This window comes from Leuresthes tenuis, unplaced genomic scaffold, assembly GCF_036924035.1.
Source record: "Leuresthes tenuis unplaced genomic scaffold, fLeuTen1.0.hap1 SCAF_12, whole genome shotgun sequence".
Lineage (NCBI taxonomy): Eukaryota > Metazoa > Chordata > Actinopteri > Atheriniformes > Atherinopsidae > Leuresthes > Leuresthes tenuis.
In genome coordinates, this window is record NW_027325366.1 from 33,549,412 (window position 1) to 33,574,886 (window position 25,475).

The following is a 25,475-nucleotide window of genomic DNA, read 5'->3' on the forward strand; positions in this document are numbered from 1 at the left end:
GGACTCTGAGGCTAGCAGAGTGAGGCTTTAAAACAGGACTCTGAGGCTAGCAGAGTGAGGCTTTAAAACAGGACTCAGGCTAGCAGAGTGAGGCTTTAAAAACAGGGCTCAGGCTAGCAGAGTGAGGCTTTAAAACAGGACTCTGAGGCTAGCAAAACAGGACTCTGAGGCTAGCAGAGTGAGGCTTTAAAAACAGGACTCTGAGGCTAGCAGAGTGAGGCTTTAAAAGCAGGACTCAGGCTAGCAGAGTGAGGCTTTAAAACAGGACTGAAGCTAGCAGAGTGAGGCTTTAAAACAGGACTCTGAGGCTAGCAGAGTGAGGCTTTAAAACAGGACTCTGAGGCTAGCAGAGTGAGGCTTTAAAACAGGACTCTGCTTGAGATACACAGAAAACATCACTTCACTCGCTGTAGCTGAGATGAAGGATAAAGGGACTCCATCAGGAGGCAGATTAGCCTTTTTCTGGGTTGCAGAAAGCTGCTGCTTTGTGCTCTGAAATAACAAATTAAACTTCTGTACAGGTGGACTCTCACACAAAGGCAGACTTTGTGCTGCAGTGGATTACACAAAATCAAGCACAACCCCCCCAAAAAACGTCGATGCTGTGATTTAGCTGCTGGTTGCTCGAGCCTTCCTGCCCGAGCACGTGTGGCGTGGAGTTCACGGTTTCAGCCCCGCTTTGTTTTCCTTATTTCTGCAGCTCCCAACATGAAAAACAGTTATAGATTTCTTTGCTCTGCGATTCCAATGCATGAGCCTGAAAAAGCTGCCCAGTAACGAGCCTCATTTATCAAACGGTGTGCTGTTGTTTCCACGCACAGATCGGGATGAAGCGGGTTCGTTCGCACAAGGAAGCCAGTTCAGGATCCGTCCTGAAAGTTCTCCTGCAGGTGAAGCTGGTTCCTTTGGCTCAGCGCTGAACATTGTTTCACTTCTGTGAAGCTGAACAAGTGCAAAAACATCATCTAAGAATAACATGAAAGAGCTGCAGCCTCCTCTGAGCTCTGTGGAGATCTGCTCCCCATCAGGGAGCCTGTTCTTACCCTCAGAAATGTGCTTTTTCTGTTTAAATGTCCCAGATTCTTCAGCTCTGCAGCTGAAACGCTTCAGCGAGCCTTTCAGAGGGATGCAGATCTTTATAAACGGATTCCCTCCTTTAGCATGTTGCCTTTTATTGTTCCAGTGTCAGCGTGCACCGTATTAATCAGAAACATTAACATGGTGGTTTGTGCACAAATATTTATATTTACAAATCATATATTTGCTGCCTTTTCTCGTTCATCTTTAAATGACATTTGAGTGGTTTAAAGGTGCTAAATGAATAAGAAACGGACAGATTGAAGATGTCTGACAGAAGTGAATGAATTAATACAGCATGTAATTAGATTTTTCTTTATCTTAATCCACAGATTGTGGCTTTAGGAAATGAAAAAAAAAGAAAGCTGTAATTTCTCAGATAAAAACATTTATTTATTGTTCATTTCTGGGTTTCTGTCTCAAGTGACTGTCAGCTTAAAAACCTCCAACAGAACAACTTTGTTTGGACCCATTCAGAGTTCTGATCAGATCTGCTGGGTTCTGTTACACCACCGAACCAGATCGATCAGCATCATCAGCTTCACATCATGCTGCAGTTTCTTTACCAACGGACGGGGAAATCAAAACTCTTTTGCTTTCTTTTGTTTGCTTTGAACAACAGATTCTCATGGGTTACACAGTCCACTTAACATGAGAAAAATGAGCCAATTACACCCTGCCAGTACCTCGTTTAATGTTCTGTAACGTGACCACGACACCTGACTTCTTATTGGTGTTCTCTTTGATTTTTTCTGCCAGGAGCAACTTTGAAATTCTGATTTCCCATTTTGTCATTGAATGCAACATCAACAGTGCGACAGCAGTCCTGCAAACACGAAACAAACATCGATGAAAAGTAGCTCGTGGAAGCAAAATCGAAACATTTGTCTCTAAAACCCTGAAGCAGCACTACCGGAGGGGAGGGTTGGGGGGTGTAATTACTTAAAACTCTTCATTAATGCGTGACAGAATGTGTTGGGTTAACACAGGAAGGGACCCTGCAGCCTTCCAGCATCACTGCTGCCCTCAGTGAGGAGGAAAAGTCCAACTGAGGAGGGTGTTTGAACTGAAGGGAGCCCGTCTCACACCCACCATCCCACCCTGCCTGCTATCAGGTTTTAGGCTGATGACTACGTCCTATTTCTATCCAGTGTTTATAGTCTCCTTCATAATCCCAGAGGAACATTTCATATATTCATATTTTGTGTTTAATCGGCTAAATTTCATTTAATTCCATTCATCATCAACCTGAGGTCCACAATAAATCTGCCAGCATCCCAGAGACGGTCCTCATCGTCTGGGGTTTGGTTTGCAGTGTCTCTGGCACGTATGCGTGTGCACGTTGCACGCACTCTCTGGCACGTATGCGTGTGCACGTTGCACGCACTCTCTGGCACGTATGCGTGTGCACGTTGCACACTCCCGAGTCTCCTTGGGAGCGGTTGAGAGAAGCTGCTGGGCAGCTTGGACCCACAGCTTATAACTGCTTGCAGTTTCGGTTCTTCTTCTTCTTCTGTATATGAAAGTCATCGGGCAGCTTAAACTTTTCAAAGAGTTATTTACAGAACTGAGTCCAGGACCTATTTTCTTTCACTCTTCTGAGGGTTGAAGCCTGATCTGAGCAGGATTATCGTCTGAATGATGGAGTCCAGAGCTTAAACGGAGGAATTATTCTGCCGGCTGGTTCTGCCTTTAACGGTCCTCTCTGTGGTGTTTTTACAACCTGAACCGATGAGTTTGTTACTAAAAGATGCATCAGAACCATCTGTAGACGGGGGAAATCTAAGTATTTCAGTTTGGTGTGTGGTAGTCTGAGCTCTCGGGTGAGGAACTGCATGCTAAGGGCGGTGGCAGGAAGCTGCAGCACCTTTAAAACTGAAAATAAGCTGCTGTTCTCTCTGGTTCTTTGACCAAAAACACGAATAAGAACTGATTCAAATGATGACACAGGGCAGAATATGTGTTAAATTAGAGATTCTTTCTGTGTTTTTCTCTCTCTGGGTCTGATAAATGAGGCCTTGTGTTAAAGAGATGTGGACGTCTCCCTTCACATCAAATCAGCTGTGTCGGTAATGAACAGAGCGCAGTCAGCTCCTCTTTCTGCCCGCGTGCACGTTGCACAAATAACTTGTAAAATGTCCAAATAAAAAAAAGCGCTTATGCAAATTAGGCACTCGTACATTATAGGCAGTATTGTCCTGTTTCTTCTACAACATTCACCACCACTGGAAAACAAATACAGCAGCGAACGCTTATCTTACAGGCCTGACCTACAGCTCCAAACAGTCCCACCACGGCGTGGAAGAATCGGCAGCGTCTGGGGTTTCAAACACACTCAGGATGGACGAGCTGCACTCCCAGCGTCCCCCCGCCCACCCTGCAGGGCGTTCCTCTGACACCACGATGGAAACCACAGCAGCTTGATTCTGACACTTCACCAACATCAAAGACACTAACAGCTGCAGGGATTCAGCCACTAGCTTGAACAGGAGCGTTGAAAGAGTCCCCGGGAGCCTCCAGGCCACAGCGATGTGTTGTTGTGGGAGATCCTGCAGCGCCGCGTCCCCCTGTGAGTCCTCAGAGGAAAGCTCAGATGTAGTACTCCTTCACGTTGTCCCTGACGGAGTTGTGGAGGTGCAGCTCAGTCCTGTAGTCCGTGTACATGCCTGGGTGCCGGTGCTCCTCCTTCATGCTGCTGCTCCTCTGGGCCCGCCGCTGCTGGTAGAGGAGGCGGCTTATCACAGCCAGGGCGCACACGGCGATGAAGACCACCGCGGTGACCACACCTGAGGACACAGCAGAGCGTTAGAGGGGATGATGGCGCTTACAGCTCCGGCTTCGTTTCACGTGTTTTACCTTAAAACACAGAGATCAGGTTCATGATGAGCCTCCCGTAAACTGAAGCCTGTTTCCTGCCTTTGTTTAGTGTTCGATCTCTGATATATTAGAGCTATTATATGTATATATATATATATACATATAATGTCTAATATAATGTCTAATATATTAGACATTATATGTATATATATATATATATATATTATATGTTAATTTATAATATAATATCTGCTGTTTCATGTTAACTTATCCTCTGAAGCTTTTAACACATCCAGGCTGGCACCTGTTGAACAGGCTCACATGCACATGCACGTGCACGTGCACAGACGCCACACGCTGTGCAGCCAATCACAGGGCAGCACGGGTGCGGTGCCTTGCTCAACGGCACCTTGGCCGTGACAAGGAGGTGGACGGCCACCCTCCAGCTGTCAGGTCACCAGCCTTTGAGCCGTGAGAGTGGGAATCAAACCGCCGACCTTCCGGTTATTGGACGAGCCCCTCAAACCACGGCCCAATAAGCAAAGTCAGAAGAATGAAGGAGAACAGATGAAGACATTTTATCGGCCTTAAGAGTGAACTTTGTAGAAACGTATATACTTATAATGTAAGTATGCAAAAATATGAAAATATGTTTGAATGTAAAGATAAAAACTAAGAAATGAAGCGTAGAAGAAGTGTTAGGTGAGGTATCTGCACCTGGGATGTAAACCACTGATGTTCTTTATTATTGGGCTGATTCTCTGAAAAGCCTCCAGCTGATCCAGAACCCTGCAGCCAGAGTTCTGATGAGATCCAACAGCAGAGATCATGTTTCTTATCCCTGTTAGATTCACTTTGCTCTTTTCTTCCCTCTTTATATGAACATAAGTATCACATCCCATAGTTCTGCTGCTATAGGCCCAGCCTGCTGGGGGAGCTCCCATGATGCACCTCTCCTCCCTCCATGTTCTGCTGCTATAGGCCCAGCCTGCTGGGGGAGCTCCCATGATGCACCTCTCCTCCCTCCATGTTCTGCTGCTGTAGGCCCAGCCTGCTGGGGGAGCTCCCATGATGCACCTCTCCTCCCTCCATGTACAGATGACATCATTGCTGTCATTAACTTGTGTTTCTCTCTCTCAGCAGGTGTCTCTGGCCTGGTGTTACGCTGCTTGTTGTCCCCTCTTTCCTGTCCTCTCAGCCCCAGCTGGTCCAGGCAGATGGACCCTTCCTGGTTCTGGTTCTGATGGAGGTTTCTTCCTATTAAAAGGGAGTTTTTTCTCTCCACAGTCGCCTCATGCAGCTCAGGATCAGAGAGAAGCTTCAGTTAATCTGTTGGTTTCCTTTGTGAGGAAATGTTTGGTCTCTGTATGAATTGGGTTAATTTGGAATTTAATTTGACTGGGATGTGATTTTATCACAATGAATCGGATTGAATTGGACCGTATTCTGACGGTTGCTGTGATTTGGTGCTTTATAAGTAGAACTGAACTGTTTGGAGCAGCAGGAAGGAAGACCTCCTTCACACAGGAATATGAGTCAGTGGGCAGATGTTCCAGATGTTGCAGATTTCAGAGTGATGCAGGAAAAAGTTCCTGATGAGCAACAATACGTTTCCTGGTGTTTTTCTGGCCACCATCTTCCAGTCTGAGCTGGTCTGTGATTCTTTGAAGGAATGAATGAAGCGATTAAATTAAAGTGAAAACAGAAGGTTGGAAGATAACTGGTTTAATGTTCCTCCTAAAGTTTCTGATAGATTTTCTTCTGCCACTAAACTTCCCGTGAAGCCGTTTCTTTTCATCGTCAGTCCTCCTGAACCAGAAACTCTCTGATTTATTCCGTCCCACCGGAAATCTTTAGCTTTTTGTGGGGTGATGAATTATACAACTGATGAGGGTTCATTCAATGTGAAACATAATTGCCCTCCCTTCAAACAGCGGTGAACACAATAAGAGGTTCTGTTTGACTCCACAGATGCCAGAAGAACTAAACTCTGCCATCTGCCCTCACTGTGGAACTTGAAGCCTCTTTAATCAGCTCAGTTTGCTGCAGGTGGACTGAACCAATCTGATAATCAGAGCAAACAGGAAGCACCTGATTGATGAAACTCTGTCAGGACACAGGCCCACATGGTCCTGGAACAAATGAAAAGAATTCAAAATGGTGCATTATAAAGCGGAGATATGAGTTAGATGAGATGTTTAATAGCTTCTGTGCCTCAGTGGTAAACAGGAGGATCAGTAACTCGTTGCCTGGAAACAGAATTACCTCCAGCCTGGCTGTGAGGAAATAAGAAAACAACAGGACTTTCCACGGCTTTGCTGTGAAGATATCCGCTGTGTTCACGGCTCCAAACCAAATTAACTCAGCTGTTTATTGGCTGTCATCATTTTCAGGTGTCAGAAGTGCTGTCAGTGGAAAGCTTGTTTTATAGTCGCTCAGGGAGCGTGACGTCAAAATGACGGGTTTCCGCCTGGCGTGCCATGAACAGGCGACGCGTAGTCATGCAACAGTCGAAATGTGTGACTGACAGGCAACAATAATTATTATCACAGCCTGAAAGGCAACGAAAGGCAACGATAATTATTATCACAGCCTGAAAGGCAACGATAATTATTATGACAGCCTGAAAGGCAACGATAATTATTATGACAGCCTGACAGGCAACGATATTTATTATGACTGCCTGAAAGGCAACGAAAGGCAACGATAATTATTGTGACAGCCTGACAGGCAACGATAATTATTATGACTGCCTGAAAGGCAACGAAAGGCAATGATAGTTATCATCACAGCCTGAAAGGCAACGAAAGGCATAGATAATTATTATGACAGTTTGACAGGCAACGATAATTATTATCACAGCCTGAAAGGCAACGATAATTATTATGACAGCCTGAAAGGCAACGATAATTATTATGACAGCCTGACAGGCAACGATAATTATTATGACAGCCTGACAGGCAACGATAATTATTATCACAGCCTGACAGGCAACGATAATTATTATCACAGCCTGAAAGGCAACGATTATTAATATGACAGCCTGAAAGGCAACGATTATTATTATCACAGCCTGAAAGGCAACGATTATTATTATCACAGCCTGAAAGGCAACGATAATTATTATCACAGCCTGAAAGGCAACGATTATTATTATCACAGCCTGACAGGCAACGATAATTATTATCACAGCCTGAAAGGCAACGATTATTATTATCACAGCCTGAAAGGCAACGATAATTATTATCACAGCCTGACAGGCAACGATAATTATTATCACAGCCTGAAAGGCAACGATTATTATTATCACAGCCTGAAAGGCAACGATAATTATTATGACAGCCTGACAGGCAACGATATTTATTATGACTGCCTGAAAGGCAACGAAAGGCAACGATAATTATTGTGACAGCCTGACAGGCAACGATAATTATTATGACTGCCTGAAAGGCAACGAAAGGCAATGATAGTTATCATCACAGCCTGAAAGGCAACGAAAGGCATAGATAATTATTATGACAGTTTGACAGGCAACGATAATTATTATCACAGCCTGAAAGGCAACGATAATTATTATGACAGCCTGAAAGGCAACGATAATTATTATGACAGCCTGACAGGCAACGATAATTATTATGACAGCCTGACAGGCAACGATAATTATTATCACAGCCTGACAGGCAACGATAATTATTATCACAGCCTGAAAGGCAACGATTATTAATATGACAGCCTGAAAGGCAACGATTATTATTATCACAGCCTGAAAGGCAACGATAATTATTATGACAGCCTGACAGGCAACGATATTTATTATGACTGCCTGAAAGGCAACGAAAGGCAACGATAATTATTGTGACAGCCTGACAGGCAACGATATTTATTATGACTGCCTGAAAGGCAACGAAAGGCAACGATAGTTATCATCACAGCCTGAAAGGCAACGAAAGGCATAGATAATTATTATGACAGTCTGACAGGCAACGATAATTATTATCACAGCCTGAAAGGCAACGATAATTATTATGACAGCCTGAAAGGCAACGATAATTATTATGACAGCCTGACAGGCAACGATAATTATTATGACAGCCTGACAGGCAACGATAATTATTATGACAGCCTGACAGGCAACGATATTTATTATGACTGCCTGAAAGGCAACGAAAGGCAACGATAACTATTATGACAGCCTGACAGGCAACGATATTTATTATGACTGCCTGAAAGGCAATGAAAGGCATCGATAATTATTATCACAGCCTGAAAGGCATCGATAATTATTATCACAGCCTGAAAGGCAACGATTATTAATATGACAGCCTGAAAGGCAACGATTATTATTATCACAGCCTGAAAGGCAACGATAATTATTATGACAGCCTGACAGGCAACGATATTTATTATGACTGCCTGAAAGGCAACGAAAGGCAACGATAGTTATCATCACAGCCTGAAAGGCAACGAAAGGCATAGATAATTATTATGACAGTCTGACAGGCAACGATAATTATTATCACAGCCTGAAAGGCAACGATAATTATTATGACAGCCTGAAAGGCAACGATAATTATTATGACAGCCTGACAGGCAACGATAATTATTATGACAGCCTGACAGGCAACGATATTTATTATGACTGCCTGAAAGGCAACGAAAGGCAACGATAATTATTATGACAGCCTGACAGGCAACGATATTTATTATGACTGCCTGAAAGGCAACGAAAGGCATCGATAATTATTATCACAGCCTGAAAGGCATCGATAATTATTATCACAGCCTGAAAGGCAACGATAATTATTATGACAGCCTGACAGGCAACGATAATTATTATGACTGCCTGAAAGGCAACGAAAGGCAACGATAGTTATTATCACAGCCTGAAAGGCAACGAAAGGCAACGATAGTTATTATCACAGCCTGAAAGGCAACGATAATTATTATCACAGCCTGAAAGGCAACGAAAGGCATAGATAATTATTATGACAGTCTGACAGGCAACGATAATTATTATCACAGCCTGAAAGGCAACGATAATTATTATGACAGCCTGAAAGGCAACGATAATTATTATGACAGCCTGACAGGCAACGATAATTATTATGACAGCCTGACAGGCAACGATAATTATTATCACAGCCTGACAGGCAACGATAATTATTATGACAGCCTGACAGGCAACGATATTTATTATGACTGCCTGAAAGGCAACGAAAGGCAACGATAATTATTATGACAGCCTGACAGGCAACGATATTTATTATGACTGCCTGAAAGGCAACGAAAGGCATCGATAATTATTATCACAGCCTGAAAGGCATCGATAATTATTATCACAGCCTGAAAGGCATCGATAGTTATTATCACAGCCTGACAGGCAACGATAATTATTATGACAGTCTGACAGGCAACGATAATTATTATCACAGCCTGAAAGGCAACGATAATTATTATCACAGCCTGACAGGCAACGATAATTATTATCACAGCCTGAAAGGCAACGATAATTATTATCACAGCCCGAAAGGCATCAATAGTTATTATCACAGCCTGAAAGGCAACGATAATTATTATGACAGCCTGACAGGCAACGATAATTATTATCACAGCCTGAAAGGCAATGATAATTATTATGACAGCCTGAAAGGCATCGATAGTTATTATCACAGCCTGAAAGGCAACGATAATTATTATGACAGCCTGACAGGCAACGATAATTATTATCACAGCCTGACAGGCAACGATAGTTATTATCACAGCCTGACAGGCAACGATAATTATTATCACAGCCTGACAGGCAACGATAATTATTATCACAGCCTGACAGGCAACGATAATTATTATGACAGCCTGAAAGGCAACGATAATTATTATGACAGCCCGAAAGGCAACGATAATTATTATGACAGCCTGAAAGGCAACGATAATTATTATGACAGCCCGAAAGGCAACGATAATTATTATGACAGTCTGACAGGCAACGATAATTATTATCACAGCCTGACAGGCAACGATAATTATTATCACAGCCTGACAGGCAACGATAATTATTATGACAGCCTGACAGGCAACGATAATTATTATCACAGCCTGACAGGCAACGATAATTATTATCACAGCCTGACAGGCAACGATAATTATTATCACAGCCTGAAAGGCAACGATAATTATTATCACAGCCTGAAAGGCAACGATAATTATTATGACAGCCTGACAGGCAACGATAGTTATTAGCAACAAGGTCAGCAACGAGGTCATCAAAGAGCTCATCCTGCTGTGTGGTTCCTGAGGCCACCGCCTCTGTTCAGAGATGGTTTCCACGGGTTTCCACGTTTCCCCTGAGGATTCTCCCTGATCCTGTGGATCCTGTGGCTGAGTTTCTCCCGCGCTGTGAGGACACTGTTTGGTTTCCCCTGAGGATTCTCCCTGATCCTGTGGATCCTGTGGCTGAGGCTGAGTTTCTCCCGCGTTGTGAGGACACTGTTTGGTTTCCCCTGAGGATTCTCCCTGATCCTGTGGATCCTGTGGCTGAGGCTGAGTTTCTCCCGCGCTGTGAGGACACTGTTTGGTTTCCCCTGAGGAAAGTTTGTGCACGCTCTGCTGCACTGGCCTGCACACCCAGCTTCACTCAGCTTGTGTTTCATCCTGAGGACGGACCAGTTTCTGTGTTTTTTGCCCCTGTTTTGTTTTTCCTCTCTATAAAAAGCTTTTTTTACTTACCAAAGGTCCAGTTTGTGTATCCACGGGTCTGAAGTGTTATCCTGATGTATTTGTGTTCCTTTCTTGTCCCTTCGTGGGGACTCAGCGCGGCGCAGAGCTCTGATGGCAGTCACTTTGTGTTCCAGTGGGCGGTGAGCGAGGGAGAGGAGGCTTTTATCTGTTTCCACAATACCTCAGTGTGCACAGTCCAGAAGAATGAAACCTGCCTTCTTTCACATCGTCTTTCATGCTCAGCCTCTTTTCTGATGTGGAAACAAATCAAAACTGTTTCCATCGTGTTCCTTCAGCTTCCTTTAATGACTCTTTTTTTGAGTTTTTCACAGGAATCTGAGTCCATTCCTGCTGGTGGCCTGACGGTTTCTCCTGCAGTGCTGCCTGAGGGCTCCGAGCTCCTCCAACAGGGCTTTCTGTCCTTGGCCTTTCCACACTGAGGTTTCCCCAGACTCCCTGAATCTGTTCCCAATATTCTGCTCTGTAGATGCTGAAAGACCAAAGTTCTTTACAGTCTGACTCTGAGGAATATTTCCTGAACTTATTGATGATTCTCTGATGGAGTTTGGCCCAAAGCGGTGAGCCACGACCCATCCTTGTTGGAGAGGCTGAACCTTTGGTGGAAGCTGCTTTTATACCCAATCCTGACACCCTCACCTGTCAGCAGGTAACCTGCTGCTTGGAGAAGCTCCAGAAGCTGTTTCTGCAGATTCTATAAACTTTCTGTCTTTCTTTGGCTCCAGAACAACTTTCACTTTCTGCTTCTGTTGGTCAGTGAAACTTTTAGAAAACTTCTGGCTCAACATCCCTCTTTGAGACTAAAATCCAAACCAAGCTGTTCTCATGAAACGCTTCACGTCTCTGATGAAGGTCTTTGTTCTGCTGAACCTTTCTGTCTCAGACTGATGTAAAAAGTTTCCTGTGTGAATAAACAAGCTGACGGGTAACAGCGGGTCTGTCTGATGTGTTAAACAGCTCCATGAAAACAGCTCCTGTTGTCTTTAGTTAGCTGTCTGCTTATTTACCTCAGATATGAAAGTGGATTCATGGCAGATGACAAACTATCGCTTTTATCTAAAACAAGCACACTTCCTCTCAGGGTGTCAGACACAAAGATGCAGTTCAAGCTGCGTTTTGATTCGCTGACTCCGCTGATGACAGCGTTCTGTCCCACAGTTACCTTTACTCTACATCTAGAGTTTATTTCCGATCAGTTGCTTGTGTTAAATGAGATGAAAGAGATCAGAAAGCACATCATGAAACCAAACAGCGCCAGCAAAACGAATGAAAACGAGCCGAGATGTCAGGAGACGAGGCAGAAACGGTGGAAAAATGGGGAGAATGACAAACAAACAGCTGGGACTCACTTTCAGTTAAACAGGAGAAGAAAAGCAGCTGAGAGGAGGGAAAACAGACCTGCTATTACAGCCAAATCCTTCTGGGTGCTGCCGCCGCTCTGCTCCTTATCTTCATTTGCAGCTTGATCTGAAGAAGCACAAATGAGGAACACATTCATTAATTACTGTCACAACAATGCAGAGACCTCTGGAATCTCTGCTTCAGTTCTCCTGTTTCTCTGCTTCTAAAAACGAGTTTCTTCGTCCCACCTCAACATCATTAAGTCAGCAAAGCTGATGAGACGCCAACAAACACCAATCTGCCGGGTCCCAGCTGACGGAGAATGTAGAGCAGCATCTAAAATGGATCCTTCGTTGTTTTTCTGGGACGTTTGTTATGTTCTTATAATACCGCCTTAAAAAGAACTGGTGATGTAAACGAGCTCCGTGTCTCACGGGGACCTGTGAGCAGTCACATGGTCTCACTCTGGTCACCTGCTGAGAACAGGTGGAGTGATGATGGAGTTCATGCTCAGAAAGACCCGGATCAGGACGGGTGTCCAGGTGTCGATCACCATGGTAACTGATGCTGAGCACATCAGCTGCTCCGGAGCAGTTTTGATCAGATTTTCGGGTTAGATCACCTGTAAAAAGCTCTGAATCTCTTCCTGAAGATGTCCCAGTAACATCAGACTGAAGCACCATCTGCACACGTGCACAACGTGCACACGGCGAAGCGTCTGCTGACGCCTCCGCTGGCAGCAGAAACTCGCTCAGTTTGCTCAGTAAAAGTCAGACAGAAACTCGCCTCCTGAAGCCAGCGAGTGAATTCAGATCAAATCACATCTTCTCCTTTTTAATCTGGGTAACCTGAACTAAAAACTCCTTTTAAATGAAAGCTGCTGAGCTGAACGTTGCAACGCCACAGAAACCGTCAGTCGCAGTAAAAGTAGGCGGGTCCATTCTATGCCGATGATACTGGATTATACAGAAATGATTTTCAGGTTATTTCTGGACAGTATCACAGCTAAATGCAGTTGTTGGGCTTGAAGTTAAATGTTTTAGAGCTTTTTGCTGCTCAGCATGAACAGCAGTCTCTGATAATAACTGCAGCATCTCTGTTCCTGTCAGGATTTTTATAATCTGCATCCAAACAGCTCTTACAGTAAGTCAGGTGTCCACTGATTGGTTTCCCTCCTTTTTCATGGAGTGTATCTGGAGCCTGTTGTCTCTGAGCCGAGGTTCAGGTTATAAAACACGGTTATAACAAGGTAATAAAACACGGTTATAACAAGGTAATAAAACACGGTTATAACAAGGTAATAAAACACGGTTATAAAACACGGTTATAACAAGGTAATAAAACACGGTTATAACAAGGTAATAAAACACGGTTATAAAATACAGTTATAATACAGTTATAACACGGTTATAAACCAGGGTGGTGTCATTATGTGTGTCAGCTGCTTCCTAAATGATTTAAGTCATGAAATGAGCCTTCATATGACTTCACATGTTGAGACACGTTATGAGGAAAGTTAAAGTGACGTTTCTGAGAAGCTTTAGTTTAGTTTAGAGTCTTTGTTTCGACCTTTTTGGATTTCACCCGTTTTCTCCCTTGCCTTCAGGTGTGAGTTTGACTCCTGGTTCTGTTACCGGCTGCCTCTCCTCAGTCTGTGTTCTCTGTGAGTCTCACCACCAACTTCCTGCTGCTGTGGACTCTGTTCTGTTCAATCTTTGTGTTCTGGACCCTGTGTTTTCATGCTCCAGCAGTGCCCTTGGTTTTAGTCTTGCTCTGTAAGAGATTCATGTTTCCCTGCCTGCCTCCTGCCTGTGTGCTCGGCTCTCGGATCCTTTAACTAAAAACCTTAACGGTATCTGTGCCTCTGTGAGCCCCAGAACCTGCTGCTGAGCACCTAGTTCAACGTTAAAGGATTTTTGGTGGTGGTGTGCGTGTTTTACCCTGCTGGATGTGTGAGGTGGACTCAGCCAGAGCGCCACAGTTCGACTGCACCAACGGGCCGCGGACGGTGACCAGCGAGCTTCCCCGGTTGGTCAGCGCAGCCTTCAGCGGAGCGACGTGGTTGAACTGGACCGAGGAGAGGCAGCCAATGAAGCCTTTAGAGGCTGCTTTCACGACCTCCTCCCCTAAGTTCTCCATCCCTGCGGAGACAGCGTCGACAGGGGAATGAAAGACAGGAAGTGATGAACACTTGGAACAAAAGAAGCTGCAGTTCCTCAGCACTTTTCTTTTCTTCACATCACTGCAGGACTTACTGATGACTTTGCCCAGCGTCAGGGATCTGATTAAGATCAGCTCTGCATCAGATGACAGTGTGTACTTTCTGTGGATGTCCTGGTCGATCTGGTTGAGTGGAGAGAAATCAAATAACAAGGCAATTACACGAAATGTAAACCGAGGTAACATCAGCAGCATCAGCAGCGCAGAGGAAGATGTTATAGATTGATATTTGTGTTGTGTGCAGCTTGATGTGAAACCATCTCTGCCCACAGCGAGCTGCTGGAGTGCTTCTGACCCCCCACCCCTGCCCCATCATGCTGACTCAGAGGCAACACTTCACAGGATGATGTGCAGGGACACAAACCGCATTTCAGAGCCGAAGGAAACTGGTTCCAACACATTATGCAGCTGTGTGGAGACGTTTATCTGATTAAGAACTGTTTGCTGAGGATTTGTCTCTTCAGCACATTGCTGCTCCTTCTCTGGTTTTGTGTTAGCAGAAATGTCAGTTACATTACTCTGGTGGATTTACTGAAATAGCTGCGTTTTAGTGATGAATGCGCTCAAAGCAGGCGCCGCCTGGAGCAGCGTTGGTGTTCGTGGGCCCGTGTTCAGAGGCCGGCTCGGTTCTGAGCGGCCCGATGAGACCGAGGCCGGCTCAGGTCCGAGGAGACCGAGGCCGGCTCAGGTCCGATGAGACCGAGGCCGGCTCAGGTCCGATGAGACCGAGGCCGGCTCAGGTCTGATGATGAGACCGAGGCCGGCTCAGGTCCGATGAGACCGAGGCCGGCTCAGGTCCGATGAGACCGAGGCCGGCTCAGGTCCGATGAGACCGAGGCCGGCTCGGGTCCGATGAGACCGAGGCCGGCTCAGGTCCGATGATGAGACCGAGGCCGGCTCAGGTCCGATGAGACCGAGGCCGGCTCAGGTCCGATGAGACCGAGGCCGGCTCAGGTCCGATGAGACCGAGGCCGGCTCAGGTCCGATGATGAGACCGAGGCCGGCTCAGGTCTGAGGAGACCGAGGCCGGCTCAGGTCTGAGCGGCCCGATGAGACCGAGGCCGGCTCGGGTCTGAGCGGCCCGATGAGACTTCCTGAGGTTTGGTTACCACCAGGTCAAAGTCTTTTTCAGCCGTAATTAACAGCCTTCATCTGAAGGGGGGGGGGCATTAAAGCGAGCATTAAAAGGAGTGTGGAACAGTGCAGGACTCATCTCTGCACACCGGGGGTGGGGAACTCCACCTTTTAGGTCTGTGGCTACGACACGATTCAAGGACCTTCAACCAGAGCCTGATAATCTTGTTTAATTGTATTTTCCATTCAAACTTGGGAGAATTCATTGGTTTCAAACAAATATCTAACGTCTGACTTCCTCCTTTCCTTTGATCAGCAGTCCGGTTGGGATGTTTCACCTGATGTCTGCCATTACTCACGCTGTGGGACTGGATGCCACAAACACAGGGTCCATGTTTTCTTTTGGCTCACAGCTTGGTCTGGTTCACGGTCACTGAGAGCTCTGGGTCAGGGTGACCTCAGCTAAGGCACATGCACACGGTGTCTGTGTTCGTGGAAGCGCCCGGTCAAGCTTTTTCTGGCCACATACACACAGACTGTTCCAAAAGGCATGAAAGAGTCAGAGGCTCCATCGTCCTTGGGAATCCTTGTATGCCGCTGTGCTGATATATATATTTCTGCTGAATCCCCAAAGGGACTGCAAAGACGAGTCTTGTCATAAATCTTCATCAATAAAGCAGACAGTAGATGCTGCGATGACCTTTGACCTCTCTCAGTTGGGGTCTTTATCCCGTTATGCTAGCTGCGTTAGCATCCAGGGACGCCTCAGGTGCTCACATTGCTGCTCTGCAGTCTGTTCCTTCTCCAGATGATTTACAGATGTTAGATCTGATGTAAACTGGGGTAAACTGTTCGGCTGGTGATGCTCGATGGCTGCATTAACCGTCCATGTCTTCATTCTCACCTCTCAGTGTGCCACCGACTGCTGGTTGTTGTAATTCGCTAACTCAAGCTAATCAAGCGCAAAGAGTCTCTAATTACAGATGAACTTTGAGCTCTCTGTTTTGATGGATTAAAGCCTTGCTGCCCTGTTGTTAGCACTAAGTTTTATTCCTTTTTGTCCTTCTTAAAGATACCCACAGTATCCTCATTTTGACAGTTTATTTAACAGTTTATTTGAGGAAAGCTGCAGTTCATCTTGTCAGGTTTCACTATGAGCTTCAGACTCTTTGCTGGGTTATTCTGCTTTATTCTGTCTGAAAGTAAAACTCCTGAAACTGCAGGAAGTGGAGCAGTGAAGACGCTCCAGTCCTGCAGCAGGCGTCGCTCCGTCGCCTGAATGAAAATCTTCCCACAGAATGTGTAGAAAATGGACCTGGTGTGGTAGGACGGCTACTTCCCCCCCGCCCACACAGGTCTGGTGTGTTTTAAAGAGCTTTGGAGACGGATGGATGACTTCCCCACCAGCTGTTTTTATGTCATCTCCTGAGGGCTGAGCCTCCACATATTTACATCCCAGAGACCTCTCCGCTGCGAACACATATCTCCACAGGAATATGTACAATTTGTAGCCAAAGGCAGCAAACTTTGGGACTTTTTATGGTTTGTAGGTCGATTTCAGTCTGAGTTGCTGGAGGTAAACAGAGCAAAAGGCAGAAAACTTTGGGTGAAACACAGTTTAAAAGCGTTCAGCTGTGGTTTATCCACATTTAAACGATGGCAGAGGCACAGAACAGCCAGCCTTGGTCCAGTCAAAGTTTCCCTGTCATCGACTCTCTCTAACTGAGCCTTAAATATGGATCTGAACACCGTCGACACATTTAAAAGCTGTAAACCCTGTCTGAGACTCCTCCCTGTGTTTCACCTTCCCTCCAACTGGCTGATTCTGCACTCAGTAATGTTTCAAACCAAATAAAAGACACGTTACCGTCTTCATCTGGTTCTTCTCCAAAGTTAAAAGCATCAGTGAAATGTCAGCCAGTGTTTCTACATTCAGTATTCTTACAACATCTGGTGTCAGGCCACTAAAACCACTTAGTAAAGGTCACAGGAAAATGTGGTTACAAAGCAACCTGACACTGCCTGAAACCCCCCCGCTGACCTTCAGCCGCTTATCTTGTCATCCTGCTGCAGTGCGCTCCTCACAGGGCTCAAAGGGGTAAAACAGCCTCGTTCATTTCTACGAGGAAGATTCCCTCAACAATCAATCAAAAACTGACAGGGAATAATAAACACATGAGTTGTGTCTGGGTTCAGCAGCAGGTGCACGACGGGCTGAAACCCGGCACGCTTTCGTCTGGAGAAGGAAGGAAACTGTCACACAAAGAGGAGGCTTCGACCCGCCAGGTGACCACGGCCCGCTGCGGCGCCCACCTGCACGTAGAGGTTCTTCCCCACTCGGTGGACTCGGATTCGGTGAAGACGCCCGTCGGCCAGGTTGCTGAGAGCAGGACTGAACACGTCCGGACTCCTGTCTGTCTGAAGGTGGTACCAGATCTGCAGGCTCCCTGCACAGAAGAGACGAGCAGCCGGCTCCTCATCAGGCCCACGGTGCATCTAACAGCCTTAAAGGGGAACTCCGGTGTTTTTAAACCTTATTTCTGGCATGAAATACGTTCATCTGGTCACTGAGAACAGTTTGGTGAAAGTCGGCGTCCTTCGGAAGATATTTAGATAACTGGAGATCCATATAACGGAGTGAACGGGGCTTAGAGGATGCAGCCTCTAAATAAGGCATTATCTGTCTTTATTTCACCAATACTTTAAGAAGAATGAATGAATGAACGTGTGCTATAGCTCTGTTAGCTCATAGCTCTGTTAGCTCATAGCTGCTGTTAGCTCATAGCTCTGTTAGCTCATAGCTGCTGTTAGCTCATAGCTGCTGTTAGCTCATAGCTCTGTTAGCTCATAGCTGCTGTTATGTGGCTACTTGCAGCTATAGGAGAGCTAACGGAGGGATTTCTACACAGGCACTCTACTGGGACCACTTCATCCACACGCCCCCCTGCAGCACAGTTTATTCACTCCGTGCTCTGTGACAGTCGGCTAACTTCACACAGAGTTTGCTGCTGATAGTTTTGTGCAACATGGCAGGATATTGATCAGATTTTGACAACGTGAACGACGACTTTGAGTAAGATGGACGTTCTTACCGGAGTGAATGAGCTAGTAGATGAACGTATTTCATGCCAGAAATAAGGTTTAAGGTTTAAAAATACCGGAGTTCCCCTTTAAATGAAAGATCCACTTCCAGTTCTAAGGTTTAACCTCTCATCACAAATAAGAAATAAAAGAAATTAATCTTTAATCTTTATCAGGTTGTAAAATCAGAGGAAATAGAAGCAACATGAGAAAAATCAGCCGAACATCAGTAAAGGCTGATATTCAGCGATCAGGACAGCAGCAGCAGTGAGAGAAACTAAGTGAACCCCTGATCCAGCAGCTTCAGCAGCAGTGTGTGATAAACTAAGTGAACCCCTGATCCAGCAGCTTGCAGCAGTGTGTGATAAACTAAGTGAACCCCTGATCCAGCAGCTTGCAGCAGTGTGTGATAAACTAAGTGAACCCCTGATCCAGCAGCTTCAGCAGCAGTGAGTGTAAAACTAAGTGAACCCCTGATCCATCAGCTTCAGCAGCAGCTTGTAGCAGCAGTGTGTGATAAACTAAGTGAACCCCTGTGAGCCCACTCTCTCTCCAGCGGTGCTTCGGCTCAGTGTAAGAGCTGCTTTCTGAGTGATCCATGAAACCTCACAGTTCAGAGAGGACATACTTTTCCTTTAACTGCTTATTAATAAATAAATAAAGTGCTCTATCTGGGATTCTTTTGCGAGTCTACAAATATTAACTCATAGCTCTTTACTTCCAAACTGAACAAGTCAATATGAGCTCAGAGTTTCCCTCCAACACACATCCACACGCCGGGAGATCAAAGCGTCAGAAAGCTATGCATTGTCAAGTGGCGCTGGGTCAATATTACAATTCCCCGCGTGTGTGTGAAGGGCTTCGTGTTGTGATTCATTTCAGCAGCGAGAGCTGAAGGTCACTGTGGATAAAGTGCCGGCCCTGCCCTTCACTGTTTACCCAGACCTGAGGGACCCGGCTGCTCAGCCTCGCCACACAGCAGTGGATTAGCTGCCGCACATCAGCCGCTGCACATGCCACTCAATATCAGGCTCTTAGGTGTGGATACAGCTTAAACAGCGGCAGCTTAATGCTGGGGGGGGCTGCCGTGTGTCACAGGCCGCCGGCAGGCGTCACAGATACCACAACCTTCCTCTGGAATCCTGTCCAAAGAGAGACGGTTCTATTTCTGCCGGTTTTGTTAAAGAGCGTGAGAAAGAGGCGCTGCAGAGGAGGAGCTCACAGGTCAAATCTCTTCATCTGCTGGAACCCAGAGTATGGTGGGGGTGGATCCAGTGCTGCATTCATCTCTTATTGCTCATCACGCTCTATTTTAGGCTGCATCAGCCTTTCTTTGCATGTTCTTCAGAGATAACAGAAAACTGGCATCAGAACATAACGGTTCCCTGGAACAGGTAAAACTGAAGGTAAAAACGTTGAACTCGTCTAATGAAATGCATTAAAGGAGTTTGTTTAACATCCATTTCCATTCATGCCAGGGACATAGATCTACGTGAGTCTCGGCTGATCTAATATTGACGGAATAAGGTTTCAGGCGTCTTTCTCCTGCTCTCGCTGCTGCTTAATCACCTGACTTGCATCGAGGTCTATTTATTCCAGCCGCCTCCAGGTGAACTCTGAGTGCAAAGTGGACAGATTCACAGCCAAGGAAGCGATGTCCTGAGTAATTATGCAAGATCATTTGGTAACCGTGGCAACACATTCGTCTCAGTCTGAGAGGGCATTTAGTTTCCTTTAGAGCGAAAAGGGGGTTAAAGCAGAGAAAGCAGGTGTTATGAGGACGATATGAGCTGCTGTTACACATCTTTATATTAAATGTTTGCATAAATTATTCAGAGGGAAAATAAAGGAATCAGCTGTTAGCGAACGGTCCAATCACAGCTCAGGTTTGCAAAGACTTCTGGAACAATGTTCTTTGGACAGACCAGAGCAAAGTGGAGATGTTTGGTCCTAATGCACAGCAGCACGTTTGGAGGAAACCAAACACAGCATATCAGCACAAACACCTCATACCAGCTGTCAAGCACGGTGGTGGAGGGCTGATGATCTGGGCTGGTTCTGCAGCCACAGGACCTGGGCACCTTGCAGTCATTGAGTCCACCATGAACTCCATTATCAGAGACTGATAACGTCTCACAGGAAACCATTACAAACCTCTGTCCCAACTGGGTCCCTCCGTTGGTCCCAGGATTGTCGTCTAGCAGCTCCTACACCACGCCTAAGACAATCCAAACTCTGTTCATGTGTCGTCCCACGATGGTGGAATGACCTACCGAGCGCTACCAGAACAGGGGCGTCCCTGTCTATCTTCAAGAAGCTCCTGAAAACCCAGCTCTTCAGAGAGCATCTCCTATCCCAGCACTTACCTTGTACTTCCCTCCCCCCTCTATCTCTGCTCTTTATCTTTCTGCACTTCCTTCTATGCCTGCACCCTATCTCTACTCTGTCCCCTCTGACAGAGTCGGACTCCTGGGTTCCTTCTATGGAGCTTATTGTTAGCTTTTTATAAAGCTGTTATATCTTCATTTGTAAGTCGCTGGTACCAGCTGCTGGATCAGGGGTTCACTTAGTTTCTGCTGCAGTGTCAGTAAATAAGGGCTGGAGTTTAACGCCTGCTGAGACCCTGACGCTGCGTTTCTTTTTGTCCGGCTACATAAAAGCTGTAAAATCTCTGAGCTGCTGTTGTTTTCCCTTTAAAGGGATGAAAAGCAGCCAGCTGTGCACGTCCTGATTCTCCTCACTGCTGCTGAAGCTGCTGGATCAGGGGTTCACTTAGTTTTACAGCGGCGAAGCTAACGTGCACATCAGCACATCCTGGGACGAACAAACCCTCCAACTACGGCAGAATCTCAGGTCCAGCTCCAGCAGAACCGTAAATAACTGCAGCGAAGCTTTTGTATGACCAACAGAAAGGGCGTAACCATGGTTTAGACATTGGGGGGGGTCCAAGAAAAACAAAATTGTTGAGTGCATTATCTACAATTCTTTATTTATATATGAAAAATTGGACATTTAGAACATAGTTTAGAGGACTACATTGACCATGTAAGTTCACATCTAAAGGAATAGTGTAATTTCTCCGAGACAGTGACTGCCCCCCCACTTTGTTTTGGTTAGTTGCTTACTGTTTACTGACCTTAAACACACCTACCAATTACAATTATGCTCTTCCAGTAGTTCTGTAGCAAATAGGACAGCTTCCAGTGGAAAACGACCAAATACCCAAAGCATGTTTATGGAAATATTTTAATAAGGACAACTAATGATGTAACAAATTACAGACTTTTCCTTTAACAAAAAATGTGCCGAGGACTTTTAAGTCCAGGTTCATTTCTATTGTGTCAGTGTCTCAAAATGTGCATTAACAATGAAAAGTCTAATAGTCTAATGTTATTTTTGTTTTAAGTTGTTTTATTTTGAAAGGGGCGGAAGTTTATTTTGTTGATTCTGTGTTGGATTTCCTGTTCTGGTACAATCTGCTCTGTCAAAAGTAGAAGTCCAACGTAAGGATAAGGAGAGCCGCTGCTGAGACGGCGGGTCACTCTCATTGGCTGTTAGCATCAACAACGGCGACCGCGGCGCAGCCGTTACCATGGTAACACACGGAAATACACTGAAAATAAATAAGACATAACAAGAGACCGATCCCTTGACAGGGTTCATAAAAGGAGAACATGTATATTACATATTTTCTTCTGGCACGACCCCCCCAAAGAATGCGTGGTTACGCCATAGACCAACAGAACGCAGTGAAAAGAGTGAACCCAGCTGACGGTTGACCCGTCAGCCTCTCCGGTGCTATACGTACCGTTCCTGGTGAGGATGACGGCGATGTACTGCTGGCTGAAGGTGCTGACGGTCAGCAGCATCGCCGGCCTCTGGGCGGTGGCGAAGCTGAAGGCCACGTCCTCTCGGGCCCGGCTGTCGGTGGAAGCGCTGGAGGCCTGAGAGCTCCGGTTCTGCATCACCGAGAAGGGCTCCTGGAAGGTGTAGGTCACCGAGGACTCTCTGTCGAAGGACACCGACACCTCTGCAGACACGGCGAGGGAGAGAGGCGGCTTTTAAACGGCAGTCAGGGATATTATTGAGCAAAACGCTCTGAGCAAACAGTGATGTGGCGTTGGTTCAGATCCCTGCGCCCTCCTAAAAATAGCAGCATCAGTGTCCGTCCTGCAGAGCTCGGCTGCATCAAACTGTGTTGCAGCATTTTGTGTTTCATCACTCGGGCAATTTATCAGACGGCTCCCTCCGGTGCCACAACAGAACCTCCTCGTATGCAGCTTCCTGACACCTGAAACTGCTTTGATGTGTGGAACTGGCACAGATCTCCTTTAAGGCGGCCATCGTCCCACAGGACCATTCCTCCTTAAAACTGTGCCGTTCTGACCCGGAGTCCTGACCCGGAGTCCCGACCCGGAGTCCTGACCCAGAGTCCTGACCCAGAGTCCCGACCCGGAGTCCTGACCCGGAGTCCTTGTCTCCTCTCTCCTTGTCTCCTCTCTCCTTGTCTCCTCTCCTCTCCTCTCCTCTCCTCTCCTCTCCTCTCCTCTCCTCTCCTCTCCTCTCCTCTCCTCTCCTCTCCTCTCCTCTCCTCTCCTCTCCTCTCCTCTCCTCTCCTCTCCTTGTCTCCTCTCCTCTCCTCTCTCCTTGTCTCCTCTCCTTGTCTCCTCTCCTCTCCTCTCCTCTCCTCTCCTCTCCTCTCCTCTCCTCTCCTCTCCTCTCCTCTCCTCTCTCCTTGTCTCCTCTCCCTTCTCCTTGTCTCCTCTCCTCTCCTCTCTCCTTGTCTCCTCTCCCTTCTCCTTGTCTCCTCTCCTCTCTCCTTGTCTCCTCTCCTCTCCTCTCCTCTCTCCTTGTCTCCTCTCCCTTCTCCTTGTCTCCTCTCCTCTCTCCTTGTCTCCTCTCCTCTCCTCTCCTCTCCTCTCCCCTCTCCTCTGTCCTCCCCTTGTCTCCTCTCCCCTCTCCTCGTCTCCTCTCCTCTCCTCTCCTCTCCTCTCCTCTCCTCTCCTCTCCTCCTCTCTCCTTGTCTCCTCTCCCCTCTCCTTGTCTCCTCTCCTCTCCTCTCCTCTCCTCTCCTCTCCTCTCCTCTCCTCTCCTCTCCTCTCCTCTCCTCTCCTCTCCTCTCCTTGTCTCCTCTCCTCTCCTCTCCTCTCTCCTTGTCTCCTCTCCTCTCCTCTCTCCTTGTCTCCTCTCCTCTCCTCTCCTCTCCTCTCCTTGTCTCCTCTCCTCTCCTCTCCTCCCCTCTCCTTGTCTCCTCTCCTCTCTCCTTGTCTCCTCTCCTCTCCTCTCCTCTCCTCTCCTCTCCTCTCCTCTCCTCTCCTCTCCTCTCCTCTCCTCTCCTCTCCTCTCCTCTCCTCTCCTCTCCTCTCCTCTCTCCTTGTCTCCTCTCCCCTCTCCTCGTCTCCTCTGTCCTCCCCTTGTCTCCTGGATGAAAAAGAGGCTGCAGGATGCGCTGCCTCTGAGGATAAACCAGTTTTCACACTGTAAACTGAATTAATGTTCATCTGACAAACCATTTCGTCTCTTCCTGGTTGAACCAATGCAATAAAACCTGTTTTATGGTTCCAGCTAAAAACAATCTTTTCACTCCATTCTTCACATGCAGACGTCATCATTTCCGCCTTGAGAGAATAACCCGCGGCTGTTTGCCTTCCTCCAACCTTTGCTCCGAGAGGGAAGACGAGTGTGAAAGAATAATCCAATAAAGCAACATAAACTGTTTCCCTGCAGAGATATGAGAACATCAGGCTGTGGTTCCACCTTCTGATTCACTCGATGAGCAGGAGGAAACGGTGGAAGCCGAGCCGTGTGGTTGGCCACAGTTTTCCTCTGTGTTTTCCATTCATTTCTTTGTTGAAGCAGCTGTTTGCTCAGCCTGCTTCTCCTCATTCTGCAGCAGATAATTTGTTCTAATGCATTTCAAATGTTCTCAGACTGCAGCCTGGACAAGTATTAATTGTCTCTTGGATTGTTTGGGCGCTTATTGGTTTTCTGTAATGGAATAACCTCGACTGTGATCAATTTTCTGTTAGTTATAATCAACACGAACTGATTAAAATAATTCCAGTGTGCAGCTTTTGTTTGGCCTCACCTTGGTTGCAGGTCGTCCCTCCGTAGGCCGACTGCGAGCAGTCGCAGATGTAGCCGTTGCTCTTCTCGATGCACCTGCCTCGGTTGTGGCAGAGGCTGCTGGAGCCGCTGCAGTATCCGGGACAGCCGGCGCTCACTCCTGGCGTCATCTTGGCCCTCTCCTCCAGGTCGAAGCTCACGCCGTTAACCGTGAGAGACCTGATGCAGCCCAGGAAGCCTCTCTGCTGGGACGCTGTTCCCCCTGAAAGCGGGTTAAACCCATGAGTTAAACCCATCTGCAGTCAGTTCACAGTGCGATCAGGCTCCCTTTCAGGCTCCCTTTCAGGCTCCTGAGGATTCCTTATTCTGTGTTTATCTAGAACAACTGTGGAGGCACTTTAAGAACCCTGAAAGCGGCCGACCATGAGTTAAACCCATCTGCAGTAAGTTCACAGTACGATCAGGCTCCCTTTCAGGCTCCTGAGGGTTCCTTATTCTGTGTTTATCTAGAACAACTGTGGAGGCACTTTAAGAACCCTGAAAGCGGCCGACCATGAGTTAAACCCATCTGCAGTAAGTTCACAGTACGATCAGGCTCCCTTTCAGGCTCCTGAGGGTTCCTTATTCTGTGTTTATCTAGAACAACTGTGGAGGCACTTTAAGAACCCTGAAAGCGGCCCACCATGAGTTAACCCCATCTGCAGTCAGTTCACAGTACAATCAGGCTCCCTTTCAGGCTCCTGAGGGTTCCTTGTCCTGTGTTTATCTAGAACAACTGTGGAGGCACTTTAAGAACCCTGAAAGCGGCCGACCATGAGTTAAACCCATGAGTTAAACCCATCTGCAGTCAGTTCACAGTACGATCAGGCTCCCTTTCAGGCTCCCTTTCAGGCTCCTGAGGGTTCCTTATTCTGTGTTTATCTAGAACAACTGTGGAGGCATTTTAAGAACCCTGACAGCGGCCCACCATGAGTTAAGCCCAAGAGTTAAACCCATCTGCAGTCAGTTCACAGTACGATCAGGCTCCCTTTCAGGCTCCTGAGGGTTCCTTGTCTTGTGTTTATCTA

General features: G+C 46.6%; 1 protein-coding gene across 1 annotated transcript in view; it reads right to left on the minus strand.

Moving 5' to 3' along the window:
• Nucleotides 1-364: 364 nt before the first annotated feature.
• Nucleotides 365-25,475, minus strand: part of cntnap5a (contactin associated protein family member 5a) — a 119,987-nt gene continuing 94,876 nt past the window's right edge. Inside the window, exons 18-24 of the mRNA XM_072397587.1 lie at nt 24,431-24,670; nt 22,151-22,372; nt 17,575-17,708; nt 14,223-14,310; nt 13,908-14,108; nt 12,025-12,093; nt 365-3,863 (exon numbers count right to left, since the gene is read on the minus strand). Coding sequence (XP_072253688.1) covers nt 3,667-3,863; nt 12,025-12,093; nt 13,908-14,108; nt 14,223-14,310; nt 17,575-17,708; nt 22,151-22,372; nt 24,431-24,670 — 1,151 coding nt within the window. The 3' untranslated portion in view covers nt 365-3,666. The remainder of the gene's footprint in view (nt 3,864-12,024; nt 12,094-13,907; nt 14,109-14,222; nt 14,311-17,574; nt 17,709-22,150; nt 22,373-24,430; nt 24,671-25,475) is intronic.